Raw genomic sequence first — 16,223 nt, forward strand, 5'->3', positions numbered from 1 at the left:
AGGATATGAAGGAATTGAGGGATAGTAAAAAGGCGGTAATGATCCAGTGGTCAGACAGGGGTCAATCATTTTTGGAACTGGCAAACTAAAGATGAGAGACAGTGGTTGGAAAGTAGGATCCTTAGAATTAAGATAATGGAGGAGTGAATGACCTGTATGGAAAGGTCTAGGGTGTGGCCACAGGAGGGAGTGGCCGAGTCAGGATGAGTTAGAATGGGAAGAGAGGAGGTCGTGGAACTGCAAGTCAAGGGCCTTGCAAGGATTTTCTCGATGGAAAGTGAAATTCCTGAGATCAGAACTGACAATGAGCAGGTGCTCAGATCTTGTAGGAATGAGGGGAGCGACCCGGGGCCTCTGGATGCCTACAGTAAGGAAGCATAGTGGAATATTCAGTCTGGCAGTATGACCTTCAGAGCCAAGAGTGGTGGGGGGCAATGGTATAGAAGATGAATAGAGAGCAGGGAGGAGACCCCCCCGCCAACAAGGCCTAGTGGAACAAGGGGTATGGGAATGAAAAAAATAGCCACTTCTTGAGAGGATGACAGAGGAAGCCGTGTCCTTAGCAGGAGTTTCGAACTTTTCTTAGTGGTGGGTTCTAGACCCACACAGATATGGACTCGTCCTAGTGCTGCCTCCCTGGGGTGGCCCAGATTGCCCCTTTTTGGAGGCATCTTCTCTCCTACCAAAGACCATTCTGTGATGCGGTGTATCACAGTTGTTCCATGCGCAGGCTTTGGAGTTCAACTGCCTTGATTCAAATCCTGTATTCCCGCTCTCCTGCTTATTAACTCCATGAACTTAGGCTAATCGATTCACCTTTCCGTGCCTAAGTTTCCTCATCAGAAAATAGGTGTGGTAATGGCTTTAATTACGGGGTTGTTGTGAAGATTAATGGAATCGATATAGGTACAGTGCTTGGAGCAGTGCCTAGAACATGGTTAAGTGTGCATACTAGTTTTTGCTAATAGTATGATTATTTTTAAAATTAATCTTCTGCTCGGTTCCTTGTTCTGGAACAGGCTCCTTGTTCTGTTAGGACAGAAAGGTGAGGAAAATGTTTAGAGATGCAACCGAAGATATAGAGATTTTGCTGATAATGGACCATGAGTCCCAGAGGACCCAATGAGAGGATCTGGGGAGTTAGGGGTGGTCAGGTTAGGAGATGGACAGAGGTTTAAGCGAGGAGAGGCGGGGTGATGAGGGTTGAGTTTAGGAAGCCTTAGGGCTTCCTGTGCAGAAGTGAGCAGAGATCAAAAGCCAGATGGAATCAGTCCTGTTGGGGTCTCAGGTAAGAAGGGAGGGGGACAGGGAGCCCTGGGATTTCCTGCAGGTCAGCTGGGGAAGGGCAAGGCTGGGTGAGGGGAGATGTCGCCTGGACAGTACGGAACTCAGGGGCTCCCTCTTCATTTCTGCCAGTGGACGTCGTTAGCGTGGTTCATGGCTCTGTCCCTGGCGACTAGCATCACATGCTTGGCGGGAGGAGAACCCCTCTACATCCTTGCTCAGGAAACGAAAGATGCTTCTGGGGGTCAACACGTGAGTTTTCCCGCCAGCCCAGCCTCTTCCAACACCTCACACTACCCTTTTGGAAGCCTGTTTAATCCCTTGCTCAGATTTCCTCTGAATTGCACCAGGCATTTCATCACGGCTCTGTACCTGTGATTGTGTTGCTTGTAGATAGTTTACTTGTAGCTCACCTCACCCAGAGCTGAGATAAAAGGTGTCATATCATGTCTCCAAAGCCGCCTCTCTCGTTGCCTGAGCAGGTGCTACTGCTGCAGAATTACCAAAGATGTTAAAATTGAGGCCATAAGGACTCGTTGAGCGTTGTCGTTTTCTTATGGGACAGATAGTTCCTGTTTTCCTTGGCTTGACGCTTACGATTTCGTCAGACACGAAGCCCTCCCGCTGCCATCAACCCCGTGGCTGCACGGCTGTCTGCTCTTGGGTTAACTCTGATGAGCTCGTCGAAGTCCTGGGTCCTAGGGGACAGCACTGCTGTAGACAGCAATCCAGGGATCGCAGACTGGATGGAAAGTTACCCACAGGCATATGCTGCTTGGCTCTCATAGTGATCAGGAAATTTCGTGTAAAATTCCAGACTTACGGCTCTTTTTGGAAAATCAGGAGACCCAGCCACAAGGACTCTGGGATCCTACATGGCAACCGTTGGCTGGAGTTGAGTCGTGGCGCCCCCTGCAGACAGAGCACATGCTCTCTGAGTCACCAGAGGACCCCTGCACGTCTGCTCCTTGGGGCTGTAACATTTGTGCTATGGGCCTGCTTCTCCTACAGGCACTGGCATTTATAACTCGAGCTACCCAACCTGGGTAAAGGGCCATCTGAGGGCATGTGCAGAGTATAAAGTAATCTGTGAATGATTAATGAGTGCATGGAATATTGATGTGAGGCCAGTGAACAGCACTCGGACTCTTCCTGGCTGTTAGTGAGAGTAAACAACTTACATAATCTCTTAAAAAAGCACAGACCTAACTAATTGACATATTCTGCTCTTCCTGGAAATTTTAGACTTAAATCAGAAGCGTGGGAAACTATGGCTTAAACCCTTACCTTATGCTTGAGAATACCGTGGTTATCAAAGTAGAAAAGTGCCTGATTCTTTCCCAGGATAGTGGAGAATTTCACAGCTCCCTTATTCTTTCATGCTGTAGCAACACCAATTATCACCTGCTGGACTCTTCAAGGTGTGTGTGTGTGTGTGTGTGTGTGTGTGTGTGTTTTGCCACCCAGAGCTTTCGGGAACAGGTAGTGGAGTTTTGCATTCTTTGTGACAGCAGTGTAAAAAATTGAACAGTCTCGTAACAGAGGTTATTTTTTTCCCCCTGAGAACAGCTGTCTCTCACTAGCTGGGATCTTGAGCAAGTTATTTAACCTCCTCGGTTTTTGCCTCTCTACCTCTGAGGGTAATGGTTTCATCTCACAATGTTTTTGTGAGGGTTAAATCTAATGTTCTACGTGCAAGTGCCTGGCATGGAGCCTTCCGCTGAGAAGGTTCTAAAGAGCGTATTTCTGTTCAGGGCATTCACAAGAAAAGACCCTGAGCAGAGTGGGCACCCCGGGGGATGCTGACACAATGAACCCCCAAAAGCCCAGACTGAGAACAGTGGTCTGAAGGAGGGGGATGTTCTGCCTGATTGAAGAAGCACAGACGGACCGGAGAGAGGGCAGCTGTGCATCTGCGGATGTGACTTACCAGCCCACGGAGGCTTCTCTTCCTTTAAGAACCAGGTTTAAAGCATTGCTGCTCAAAACAGTAATTTTCCCTGGGCAACAAGTGAAGAAAAATTCTTTGGCCACAACTCTCTGACTCTGATGTCTATTTGCTTGCGGCCATTTCCCCGAGGGAGGTGGCCGCATCAGCTTGGGTTTTCTAAAATGGTCCAGATCCCTCCTTCCCCAGTAGTCATCAGCCTTGACAAGTAACAAGTGTTTGTGGAGCACCTTCTTGTGGCCAGGTGCTGCTTTAGGTCCCAGGATACAATGATGATCAAGACATGCCTTTTCCCTTAAATAGCTGACAGTCTAGTGGAGGAGATAAATAGGGAAACAGTTTAATACAGCCTGATAAGTGGTACAACTGGGGTTCACTCAGGATGCCGTGGAAGTTCATGGAAGGACAATGAAATCAATTTGGGAAAATTCGGGAAGACTTTCTGGAAGATGTAAGTTCAAGTTGAGACGTGAAGGATACGTAGAGACAGCCAGGCCCATTCAGGCAGAGGGAGAAGCTTGTGCAAAGGCCCCGGGGCAAGACAATATGGTGGGTTTAGAGCCCTCCTGGTGGTCTTCCTGACTATGGGACTGCTAGGGAATCCCAAGGGACTGGTCAAGGGAGCAAGGCCCCATCGTGAAAAGCTTTGTTTGTCATACTAAGGACTTTGAACTTGATCCTTGAATTTTTCCAGCCATCCCAACATTTGGGGGCCCAGTCTACATCTCTGAGATGGCTTCACATACCCAGAAGTGGCACATACATAGCTCCCCTTTTGAAATGCACAGTCACACTATCTGTCACCTGGTCAGGGATGGCTGCATTCCTGATACAGAAAGAAGATGACCTAGGCACATACATTTCCCACTTTCAGGGGCAGGTCCCATTCACATATGTTCCATGGTCAGAACAATGCACCCCAAATTTTGGTTTGCACAAACTAGAATTTATATATACAGCATTAAACATTTATATAAAATTTATTTACAAAAATTTATATACAGCCTGGTGCTCTTGCTGTTATCACTGACCTACCTGTTCTCACATCTTTGAGCTCTCAGGAGTTTAAAATATTGTAAGTGTTCATTCCATAGACCTCCGACTCAGGTTTGCAAAGTAAAGGGTAAGGCTCTTATTTTTCCATAACTGAATTTGGGTTCTGTCTCCAGTTCCACACCTCTGTCCATGGAAACTCAATGGTAGTCATTCCAGGACAAACTCAACCCATTCAAGGTTTTCTCGATTCATTCACAGTTCTCCCCTTTCTTCTTTCCTCCATGATTGAACCTAATTTCCAGGAGACTTGAGGGCTCTCCAGGCGTTGGGAGTGGCGTTTGGTTCTAGGCCATTACGTCTTCTCTTCTACAGCTACCACGATGGCCTCACTCTCGTTGGCCCTGATTGTCACTGCCCATCCTTGCCAGGCTCCTTTGGGATGTCTGAGCCTTCATCTTTTCCCTAGTGGTTGGTCCATAAAGGTCACTCTGAATCTCCACGAGCTGACCAGGGGCCACTAGGGCCCACCAGCCCTAAAGATTGAATGAGAAGCATTCAGTCTCTCGCCTTCCCGTGTGGAGCCTGATGGGTCAGGCCCATTTCGCTAGACCCTGGAGTCAGTTCTCCATCCCTGTGGCTCCATGGAAGGATACAGGTGGAGAGTCCCGAGACCCCGTTCACTTTCCTGGGCCCTGCTCAGCATGGAAGCAGTGATTCCTTCTGCTTTTGAACTTATGGTACTCCTCCACCCTATAGACTTGACCTCAAAGGGGCAAGACAGGAGCCCCACCTCAGGACCACTCATAATTTCCCGCTTTTCTCACTTTAGGGGATTTTAATATAATATGAATGGTGGTAAAACTGGCTCTAACCGATCGTGAATTCTTTTTGCTTACTTTTTTGGAAATAAACTTTCTGTGCTGGGTTTTTATGGGCTCTGCTTTGGAACTCCAATATCCCTCTCTCTCAGGCTTTTGCCTCTGCCTTGGGTTCAAACATTCATTTTGAAACGTGAGAGCTGAGCATGGATTTATTTATTTTTTCCCTTCTTTACCGTTGTGACAACCTTCCTCAAAGGCATTTGGAATAGAACAGTCTCACTGTTGGTCAATGGAAGGTAGAGGTAAAGGAGTAGCCAGCAAAACTCCCATGGGCTTTACCTCCATAATAGAAGTATCCTTCCGCAGCAGGGTTACCCATCGTGTGCAATAAACAGGGAGCACTTGTCTGATTTGAGCTCTGCAAGGGTCTACAGCAGGAAGAGGGTGAGCTGAGTGCCACCCATGGTCTAGAACGCCAGGGGCAAAGGATCCGCTTACTTTCTTCCCTACTAAAACCACTAAACATAAAATAAATAAGCAACAAAGATGTACTGTATAGCATAGGGAATCATACCAATATGTTGCAATAACCTATAATGGAATAAAATCTGCAAAAAAAAACCCACAAAAAAAACCTGAATCACTTTGCTGTGCCTCTGAAACACAATATTGTAAATCAACCACACTTCAATAAAACAAAAGAATAAAATCTCACATAAATGAAAACAAGGCGTATCAGAAGGCAAGTGCATGACAGAAACGCTATGCTAGCGAAAACGTCCGTTGAAACCTCTGTTTCTATCTCTCTGTCTCTATCTCTGCCTCCATCTCTATTTCAACTCTTTACGAGCCTGTGCACCCAGGAGAATGTGATAGTTGCTGCTTACTGTACCCTCTAGAGGCAAAAGAATGGCCAACCCAGTTGTGTCCAGTGAACCCACTGCAGAGTTAGACCAAAGCACACCAGCTGCTTCCTGGTTGCTTTCTCAGCCTGGCGTTTGGACCTGGGAGCGTTCTACCCACAGGGCTCTTGGGAACAGGATCCCAGCACACAGTGCAGAGAGGAAATCTCTTGGTCCTCATTGCAGTGTGTTTGTGGATGTCTAATGGATATCAGAGACTTCTTTTTCACTTGTTTTCCAAGGTTGGGCATGAGAGTTGTCAGTTTATTTGTTTGCTTGCTTCTTTTTAATGTTAACTGGGAGAGTTGAGCCTTAATCAGAGAGAGCATAGGATGGTCTAAAGTAGAAAAGTCCTCAGATCAGCCTCAGAGGTTGAGCTCATCGTGAACCCAACACTCAAAGGATAACATTCTAGCTTTAAATGCAAAGTTTACCTTCAAGTGACTGGGTCATCCTTGATCCCTGGAGGTCTCTGTGGTGTTCCGGGGTGCTTCAACCCTGCACCTTCCAAAGAAAGGACTGGCCCTTGACCAGAGAGATCTTCTAAGTCCTCGGAGTATTCTGCTTGATAAGAGTGTTTTTGTATACCTGGGGCCTTGGGCTACCCCAGATAGTTTATGGCTACAATGTGATTTATAATGAATGTGTGCCTTTGTTTGCCTGGGTCCCTGGGCCATGCTGTATTAGTTTGACCTCTGGAAGTGCTGAAGACAGGGTAGATAAGGTCAGTCATGTGGATATTTCATGCCTAAGTGACTGACTCCCAAGAAAAACCTTGGACATGAAAGCTCAGGTAAGCTTCCCTGGCTGGCAGTACTTCCCGGGTGCTATCACACATCATTACTGGGAGGAGTACATCCTGTTTGTGCTACTCTACTGAGAGAGGGCAGCTGGAAGGCCATGTCTGGTTTCTCCTGGACTCTGCCCTGTGTACCTCCTTCCTTTGCAAATTTGAGTCTGTATCCTTTCACTGTCATAAACCATAACCATGAGTGTCAGAGCTTTCCTGAGTTCTATGAGTCCTTCTGGCGAATCACTGAACCTGAGGATGGTCTTGGGAGCCTCTGACCCAGCTCGGAACCTTTCAAAGGGAGAGATGCCACTTCTGGCCAAATTTCAGAGTTTCCACGGCCCTTGCAAAATTTTTTCCAGTTGGCTTCAGGCTGGTTCTTCCTCACATGAACCCTTCTAGACAGTTAAATTTTCCTGTGATTCTGAGGTCCCTGACTCCTGGCCCTCTGACCCTTGTTGTTGAGTCACTCAACTTGCCAGTCACAGATTGCTCTGACGTCCTCAGCCCCAATGACTCAACTTCCATTCACTTCAGCAATCCACGTCCACTGCCACCTCCTATACCTTGTTCATCACTTGGGACGCCTCAACCTACAAAACGATATGCTCAGGAATCTAGCACTCCAACCTCTTTGGGCCAGATGTTTAAGAGCATGAGTTTTGGGGTTAGTCAAGTCCAGAGTAACTTAACTTCCTTGAGCTGTAGTTACTTTTCTGTAAAGTGAGAGAGGACCCAACGGAACCATACACGTAAAGCTCTTAGTTAACGCCTGGTGCACACATGCCTGGGATTACAATAAGAGCTACTGTTACCAAGCTTGTGATGGTTAACTTTATGTGCCAATTTGACTGGGCCATAGGATGCCCAGATACCTGCTTAAATATCATTTCTGCCTGTGAGGGTGTTCCCAGAAGAGATCAGCATTTGGGTCTGTGGACTCAGTAAAGCCGATGGCCCTCCTCAACATGGGTGGGCATCATCCAATGCCCATGGGCATTGATTCACGGGCCTGAGTAGAAGAAAAAGGCAGAGGAAGGTGGCCTTTTTTCTCTCTGCCTGACTGCTTAAACTGAGACATTGGTCTTCTCCTGGCAGTGGCCTTAGACTCACAATCCTGGCTCTCCAAGTTCTCAGGCTTTCAGACTTGGAATGGAACTACAGCGCCATTTTCCTGGGGCTCCAGCTTGAAGTTGGCAGGTCACAGGATTTCTTAGCTTCCATAATTGCATGAGTCAGTTCCTTCTAATGAGACTTATTATAAGGAATTGGTTCTGTTTCTCTAGAGGACCTTGACTAATACAAAGCCTTATGGCTACGTGCTGGATATATTTGACACCTGATTTTGCAGGCTGTCAGACCTCTCTTGGCCTTGCCCATCTCCCCTTCTTAGGCTAGATTTAATCACCCATCTCTTCAAGGGCCTCTCATCCCATCCCTCCTCACGCTCATCTCCTTGTCCTCCTTCCACAGCTGCACCTCCGTCCCCACTGCTGTGTCAATCCAAATGCTTGTTTTCACTCTCCCTGGCCCGGGGCTGCCGGACAATACTTGGGAAAAAGCACATCACCATGCTGAAGTGGTTCCATTACACATTTATGAGCCTCTCAGCCTCTGCTGGGCCGCCACTGCTGCTCGCTCATCTTTTAATTATCTCTAGTTGACCTTCTCTTACTTTCTCTTCAGCGGCTGCCCCTGACCTCCACCCCCTCCACCCAACCCACCATCGCCTCCTCATTCCCAGCTCATGGGGAAGCTGGGGCTCTACAGAGATAATGGAGACCCTCAGAGACGATCTATCTCATGTATGCCCCTGGGTCTTCTTAATTTGTCTATATTTTTACCTATATTTGCTTCCTTCATGATTCTATTTGAAGGAGTTATTACTCATCGCCAAAGTTAACCTTTCTAGCAGTAACTGCTGACTCCTTTGCTTCCTGTTTTTTTCTCTAGAAAAAATTTAATTCCCTCTCTCATATATCCTCCTTCTCACTCTCTCTCATTCTCTCTCTCTTTCTCCCCAGCACCCACCCCAAACCCCAGGCTTTTCTCCCTGATATACAAGTATGCCCACACTTCCTCTGCCTCATCCTTTTCCCTTTTCTTTCTACACTGCTTATCTTTCAAGATCTGCCCCATGGGTCCCTATCTTCCCACTGCCTAAGTAGTTCCTGCTTGCTCTGTCAAGTGGTCCTTGCCTTTGCTGCCCAGTGGAACCCTGTGGGGGCCTAACTCATTCATTTTTAAATTTCTGGTTCCCAACAGACATCCTAGAACACTGCAAGAGGCCAGTGGGCATCTGCTAGTGGAACCAGGAAGGATGATGTGTGGGTGGTCCAGAGAGAAAGGCAGAGTAGGAGCAGGGACACGATGGCACTCTGCGGAGGGAGAGCAGGACTTGGCATCTGTGTGTCACGTGAAGCAAGGACTAGAGTTGCTCACAAAGTCTTCCTTGCTCCAGGTGTCAGGGACAGAATGCTGAGCTGGGCAGCGCCTGTGTCTGACATAATATGTTATATATTATGGTTTTATGCTTGTGTGCTGGGAAGGAGCAGAATTGGATTATCTCCCTGCCCCAGGAAATAGCCATGTAGTAAGCGGTAATGGGATCAACGTGCACAGACTGAAATTCTCTATAACCTCCCAGGGAAAAGAGCAGTGGGGAGAATTCTCTCTCAGGGAGAAGGTGTGTGGGCCTCAACGTTGGGGATAAAGAGAGACCTGTTAAATCAGGTGACGGCTTTGGGAGCTGCCAGAACAGAAGGTGGTGCCAGAGCCCCCCAGGCTGGACCACTTTTCCACCTGCCTCTCTGGCCAATTATGCTAAGTGAGATTCTCTCCTGGTGTAAGAGGGACGTTACCAGCCCTTTCTTCAGGGCACAAAGCTGCACAAAGCGTCTTTCCTTTTTTCTTCCCACTTCTTTTTACTCACTGGCACTTCTGTGTCTTCGATTTTTTGCCCACATTGCCGTTACAGCAACTTTCAACCATATAATGTCATAGATATTTGGCATTGAGGATTTAACACTAGTGACTTCTACTTTAGGCATCGTATCCCAAAGAGCCATGGCATGGAGTAGTTTGTCATGTTGCTAAAGTATGAGTCTGTATGACCTGCTCTGTAATGGGGGGGGGGGGGCGGGAGTTAGTTAGCAAGTTAGTGAGTCTGGTCAACTGCCCAACCTATGCATTTCATTATTGCTTTTTTATTCATTCATTCGACAGATATTTTTTGAGTGTCTAGTATATGCCAGCCCCTATGTTATGATGCTAGGCTGGCGATAAGTGGAGAATGAAAAGGTTCTCTGCTCCCGTGGACTGTACCTTTGGGAGGAGGATGAGGGGAGGGAAGAAGAATAAACAAAACAATTAATTTCATGTGGTGATATGTTCTGTGAAGAAAATAAAGCCGGGTGATGTGATGGAAAGTGAGAGAGAGAGGTGAGCATTGGAAAGGAGCCCTGCCCACTGCAGTGTTATTCACAGCAGCCAAAAGGTGGAAGCAACCCACGTGTACATCAGTGGATGGATGGATAAACAAAATGTTGTGTATTCATAAAATGGAATATTATTCCGCCATAAAAAGGAATGGAATTCTGATACATGCTACCATGTGGATGAATCTGGAAAACGTTATGCTAAATGAAATAAGCCAATACAAAAGGGTAAATATTGCATGATTCCATTTATATGAATACTTAGAAAAGGCAAATTCATAGAGACAGAGAGTGGACTAGAGATTACCAGGGGATGGAGGAAGGGGGAAGTGGGGAGTCGTTTCTTGGTGGGTACAGAGTTTCTGTTTGGGGTGATGAAAAAGTTTTGGAAAGAGGCAGTGGTGGAGGTCACACAACACTGTGAATGTACTTCATGCCACTGATTTGTACACTTAAAAATGGCAAGTTTTGTGTTACATATATTTTACCACAATTTAAAAAAAGAAGGAGGGAGATTTACAGTGAAGAGAGGAGCCGCCATGTGAAGATGGGGGGAGGGGACCATCCTGCTGGAAGGAACATCAAGGGCAAAGATGGCAAGGCAGGAAAGAGCTCGGATTGTTTTTGATTCTCCATTGCTTTGTGCATAGTAACGATCGTGAAGTGTTAAAGATGTTTCTTTGTTAAAAAAAAAAAAAAAGCTTCAGAAAGGAAGTTGATGGTCACTGATGGCGGGGGTAGTGATGAGATTTAAAAGCAATGGTACGGACGAGTTTGGGGATTTTCAGAGCTCTCCAAATGCCTTCCTCAGGAAGGTAGAGAGTCCCCTGCAGCTCTCGGTTTGCAGGTCCAGCCTCCCATCCAGCTGTGAGCATCTTGACGCTGCCCAAGGTTGTACTGTTTCAATTCTGTGCCTCCTACACTTGTATTTGGTGAGTGATGGGTGATTAAGTAGACGACCTGGGAGTCATTTACATGTGGGACTATGTAGGTTAACAGTGCTAAACCGGCAAGCAGGAGAAATGAATTCTTGGCCTAGTTCTGCCGTTAACTAGTTGTGTGTGTATAGATAAATGGCTTAGTCTATCTGGGCTTCACATTCTTCCTCCATAAAATGCATGCTTTGGACAAGATTAGAGAAAACAGATATATAATACACATATTCCTTTTCACACGTCTGACAGTAGGGCCAGATGGTGATGTGTGGACACCCCAGGCCTGATTGGCCCTCCTCCCAGCCAATATTCCTTACAGTTTTTTTCAGTATTTACTTGCCTGGGGAGGTGGAAGAGGTTAAAAGCAACTGATTTTTTTTTTTTGTACTAATAAAAATTGTATTTATGAATTTACTTCAACAAGGCAAAGCAGAATCACTGAAAAATTGTTTGTGTGTGTGTGTTCTTGTTTCCTCTTTGGGTTTCTTTAGTCCACTTTAACGTGTATATAATAAAGTAAATTTCGTCTTCTGAGAAAAAGGCACTATATCATGGGATATTTAGATTGAGATTTTAAGTTCACTGGGACTGCCTGAGAAAGTTGTAAGAGGTTTCAGTAGAGCTGGGCTTTTAAAATTTTTCGTGTCAGGATGCTGTCTGCTTTGGTGGGAGTGGGAAAAATCATATTTAACTGGTTGATCTCAGTGATGTTTTAGTGTTCATTTTGGATCAGCGTTTCCCAACAGCTGCCCCAAAGGCCTGGAACTCCCGTAGCTGTCCAGGGCAGACATTGCTAACAGATCACAGCACTCCTTCCTGCAGAGCCCAGACGGGACTCCAGCTTTCTCGCCACCACTTCTAGTTACGGATTCTATTGGCCATCCTCGGGCTGGGTGGATGCTGTGATTCCTTCTGACCTCAGTGTTGTAGAACTCTGTGATCTTAAATTTTGCATGATTTAAAAGGAATCACCGGGGCTTCCCTGGTGGCGCAGTGGTTGAGAATCTGCCTGCCAATGCAGGGGACACGGGTTCGAGCCCTGGTCTGGGAAGATCCCACATACCGCGGAGCAACTGGGCCCGTGAGCCACAATTACTGAGCCTGCGTGTCTGGAGCCTGTGCTCCGCAACAAGAGAGGCCGCGATGGTGAGAGGCCCGCGCACCGCGATGAAGAGTGGTCCCCATTTGCCGCAACTAGAGAAAGCCCTCGCACAGAAACAAAGACCCCACACAGTCATAAATAAATAAATAAATAAATAAATAAATAAATAAATGTGAATTTCTTTAAAAAAAAAAAAAAAGTAATCGCCGTTTGGGGCTTCCCTGGTGGCGCAGTGGTTGAGAATCTGCCTGCCAATGCAGGGGACACGGGTTCGAGCCCTGGTCTGGGAAGATCCCACATGCCGCGGAGCAACTAAGCCCGTGAGCCACAGCTACTGAGCCTGCGCGTCTGGAGCCCGTGCTCCGCAACAAGAGAGGCCGCGACAGTGAGAGGCCCGCGCACCACGATGAACAGTGGCCCCCGCTCGCCACAACTGGAGAAAGCCCTCACACAGAAACGAAGACCCAACACAGCCAAAAATAAATAAATAAATTAATTAATTTAAAAAAAAAAGTAATCACCATTTGTCTGGGACCTAAGTAACTGACATGTAATTTGGTTTCAGACATGTTGATGTTTATGTAAATGTTTGTGTAGTAGAAAATGATGTTGGAAGCTAGAAAAATCCCTCCTGGACATCTTTCCTGGTTTTATAGCATTTAAAAGAAGTGACAATTGAAGGAAATTTTATGGAAATATTCTGGGCTACTGTCAACTAGTATGGAGAGCAACTGAAGACCTAGAATTCAGAGGGTGGTCCTAGAACCTGGACGGAAGGAAGACCTTGCTTTTCAGGAACCAAACAGCTTTAGCAATGGATTGAGGTAGGAAATGATCTAAGAAGATCTGTTGACAACTGCAAAGGCTTTATTTATGTGAACTACACCAAGCTCCAATCTAAATTAGGTTGAACTTTGAAATAGCCAATGCTGTAGCAGAATAGCTTTTGCTCCCAAAGGCTGACAATGAGAGTATTTAAGGGAGATGAACACAAGCTTTAGAGATTTAAAAAACATGGTTTTGAATCCTGACTCCTGCAATTACTTGCTGTGGGACCTTGAAATAAGTAATTCATCATCTTTGAGTCTGTTTGCTTATCTGGGCAATGAAGATACTTAACACCTAACTTTCAGCATGTGGTGAGGCTTAAATAAGGTATCAGTGGTGACACCTGCTGAGGCCCAGAACAGGCATGGAAATACAACCTGGGTGATTGCATCAAGCATGAGGAGGGCTTCACGGACACTTTCCAGTAAAGGGTCTGTGGTTGGGGCACCACGAGGGCACTGATGAACTTGGAACCAGAAATTGGGTCTGTGGAGGAGAAACACGAATCAGCTGTACAACCCAATAGGAAAACAATATCAAGAGGCAAATCACAACTTAATCAAGGAAATGAAAATGGATACAATGTGTTTCGATCAAACGGGGTGGGGGGGGAGGGGAAGATTATCCTACCGTTGGGATTATAAATCGGCATGGCCATTTGGAAAGGCAGTTTGAAAGTTTTGTCAAATTCCACTCAGCAGCATACCCCTCCTCCCCTATACGATGGTTCTGCCCTACACAAACCACCAGAAGAGGAGGAAACCCTTGCCGTGGTTTATTTATTCTTTATAAGTTACAAAGTCCTGTCATATGACATGTGCATTCATCTATTTGTAATTTATTACCTATTGGAGTGTAAGCTCAGTGAGGTCAGTGTCTTTGTCTCTCATGTTCATAAACATAGCATCATGAAATGCAGAACATGAGTGTATAGAAAAGATTCTAGAAAGTTCTAGAGAGAGAAGAAAAAAAAACCTTTCATATGCATCATAACAGCAAATCAGAAAATATGTTGTGTTTAAACATACGTAAATGATACCCTACTGTATGCATTATTCTGCAGCTTGCTTTTTCAGTCAGCATTTGGCTTGCAGGTCTAGCCATATACGTACTTAGAGATCTACAGCTATTCTGTTTAACTTCAGATTCTGTCATCACTGCACTATTGCAGGGCTAGCAAACTCAAATTCTACAGAGGTTATGCAGGACACCTAAATGTGAGGCAGCCTTGGAGGAAGACGTGTTATAATCAGATATTATGCCTGCCTAATTACATGGCCATATAAAATGTTGTATGTGCCAACTAAAATCACCAAACAGAACATTTACCAAGGTTATATTTTGCCTAAGAACTAGCAGTTTGTGAACTTTGCTGTTGTTTTCTCATACTTAATGTTATGGGTAATCTTTTATGGGTAACCATTGGTATTTTAGGTTATTTCCTCTTTCCCTCCCAAATTAGGACTAACTTGGGTTACAAATTTGGGGATTAACTTGAGAACACAGAAGATAGGAAAAGGAAGATCAAAATGTCAGTTGCATTTCTTAAAGCTGACTGGAGAAAGTGATTTTAGATCTGTGGCCAAAGGGACTTAGAGTCTCTCCTCTTGATTTTGACAGAATCACGGGCAGAGTCACGGTACACCTGCACATCTCCACCTGAGGGCTGGACTCCTACCACCTGGCAGGTAAGGAGACAGGGTGCACACTTTTTATAGCTTATGAATTTGACCAGACAGGAGTAGGGGCTGAGCCAGGCAAGCTCAGTTCCCTCTTTCAAAAGCAAATATCAGATAAAGCACTGCTCTTATGCGAAGAAATTAGTAGAGGTGGAGAGAAAAGGTAGGAGTGTTAACCTCACAGAAGTTCCTCTTCACTGAAAGCATGAGACTAGTAGGGAGGTTGATTCCCTTAATAGATAACCAACATTTTGTCTCTGGAAACTTCCCTTCCTCCTCCTCCTCCTCCTCCTCCTTCTCCTCCCTCTCTCATGTAACACATTTAACTAAGACAACTCTTGATCCTGGTTTCTTTTCATTAATTTTTCCAGCTACATGGAGAAAACCTTTTCATTGCTAGCTTTTGGTATTTCTATGAGTCATGGATTCTTTCTTCTGATACATCTTTGATTACTGTTTTTATTCTATTAATTTTGATCTGTTCTCTGATTCATTATCATTTCTCTTACAATTTTCAACTCTTTGTTTTAAAAATATGTTGATTTCCGTAGGTTTTTTTCATCCCCTCTCATACCTTCATTTTCCTCCTAAAATTCATGTCTCCAGCCCAGACTTCTGTCCTAAGCTTCAGATACATATATCCAATTGTTGTCAAGTTCAATGAATCAAAAAGAAGTTCTTTTTAAAAATTATTATTTTTTAAATTTATTTTTAAAAATTGAAGTATAGTTGATTTACAATATTGTGTTAGTTTCAGGTATACAGCAAAGTGATTTGGTTATACATATATATGTATATGTCTATATTCTTTTTTCTATTCTTTTTCATTATAGTTTACTACAAGATATTGAATATAGTTCCCTGTGCTGTACAGTAAATCTTTGTTGTTTATCTATTTTATATATAGGAGTGTGCATCTGTTAATCCTATACTCCCAATTTATCCCTCCCCCACCTTTCCCTTTGGTAACCATAAGTTTGTTTTCTATGTCTGTGACTCTGTTTCTGTTTTGTAAGTAAGTTTATTTGTAGTATTTTTTAGATTGCACATATAAGTGAGATCATATGATATTTGCCTTTCTCTGCCTGACTTACTTCACTTAGTATGATAATCTCTAGGTCCATTCACATTGCTGCAAATGGTATTATTTCATTCTTTTTTTATGGCTGAGTAATATTCCGTTGTATACATGTACTTCATCTTCTTTATCCATTCATCTGCCAATGGATACTTAGGTTGCTTCCGTGTCTTGGCTGTGGCGAATAGTGCTGCTATGAATATTGGGGTGAGTGTATCTCAAAAAGAAGTTCTTATCTTCCTCTTAAAACTTGTTCCTTCTCCTGACTTACAGCCTATATACCCTTTAAACCACGTGGATTGAAAAATCATGTCTTCTTTTTAGGGTTTGTTGAGAAGATTAGATGAGATAATGCAAGTGGTTGCTGCTTAGCTGTCAAGAAAAATGGGTACATAAAAGTCTTCTTGCAGAATGTGAGCCTGC

The 16,223-nt window shown here is 44.9% G+C and overlaps 1 protein-coding gene across 1 annotated transcript in view; it reads left to right on the plus strand.

Annotated features, from left to right (window-relative positions):
• ADPRM (ADP-ribose/CDP-alcohol diphosphatase, manganese dependent) overlaps positions 1–16,223 on the plus strand; it is a 386,060-nt gene that overhangs the window by 152,801 nt on the left and 217,036 nt on the right. Inside the window, exon 6 of the mRNA XM_082441418.1 lies at positions 14,664–14,731. Coding sequence (XP_082297544.1) covers positions 14,664–14,731 — 68 coding nt within the window. The remainder of the gene's footprint in view (positions 1–14,663; positions 14,732–16,223) is intronic.

Source organism: Balaenoptera physalus (genome assembly GCF_965194825.1).
Source record: "Balaenoptera physalus genome assembly, chromosome: 20".
NCBI classification, from domain to species: domain Eukaryota; kingdom Metazoa; phylum Chordata; class Mammalia; order Artiodactyla; family Balaenopteridae; genus Balaenoptera; species Balaenoptera physalus.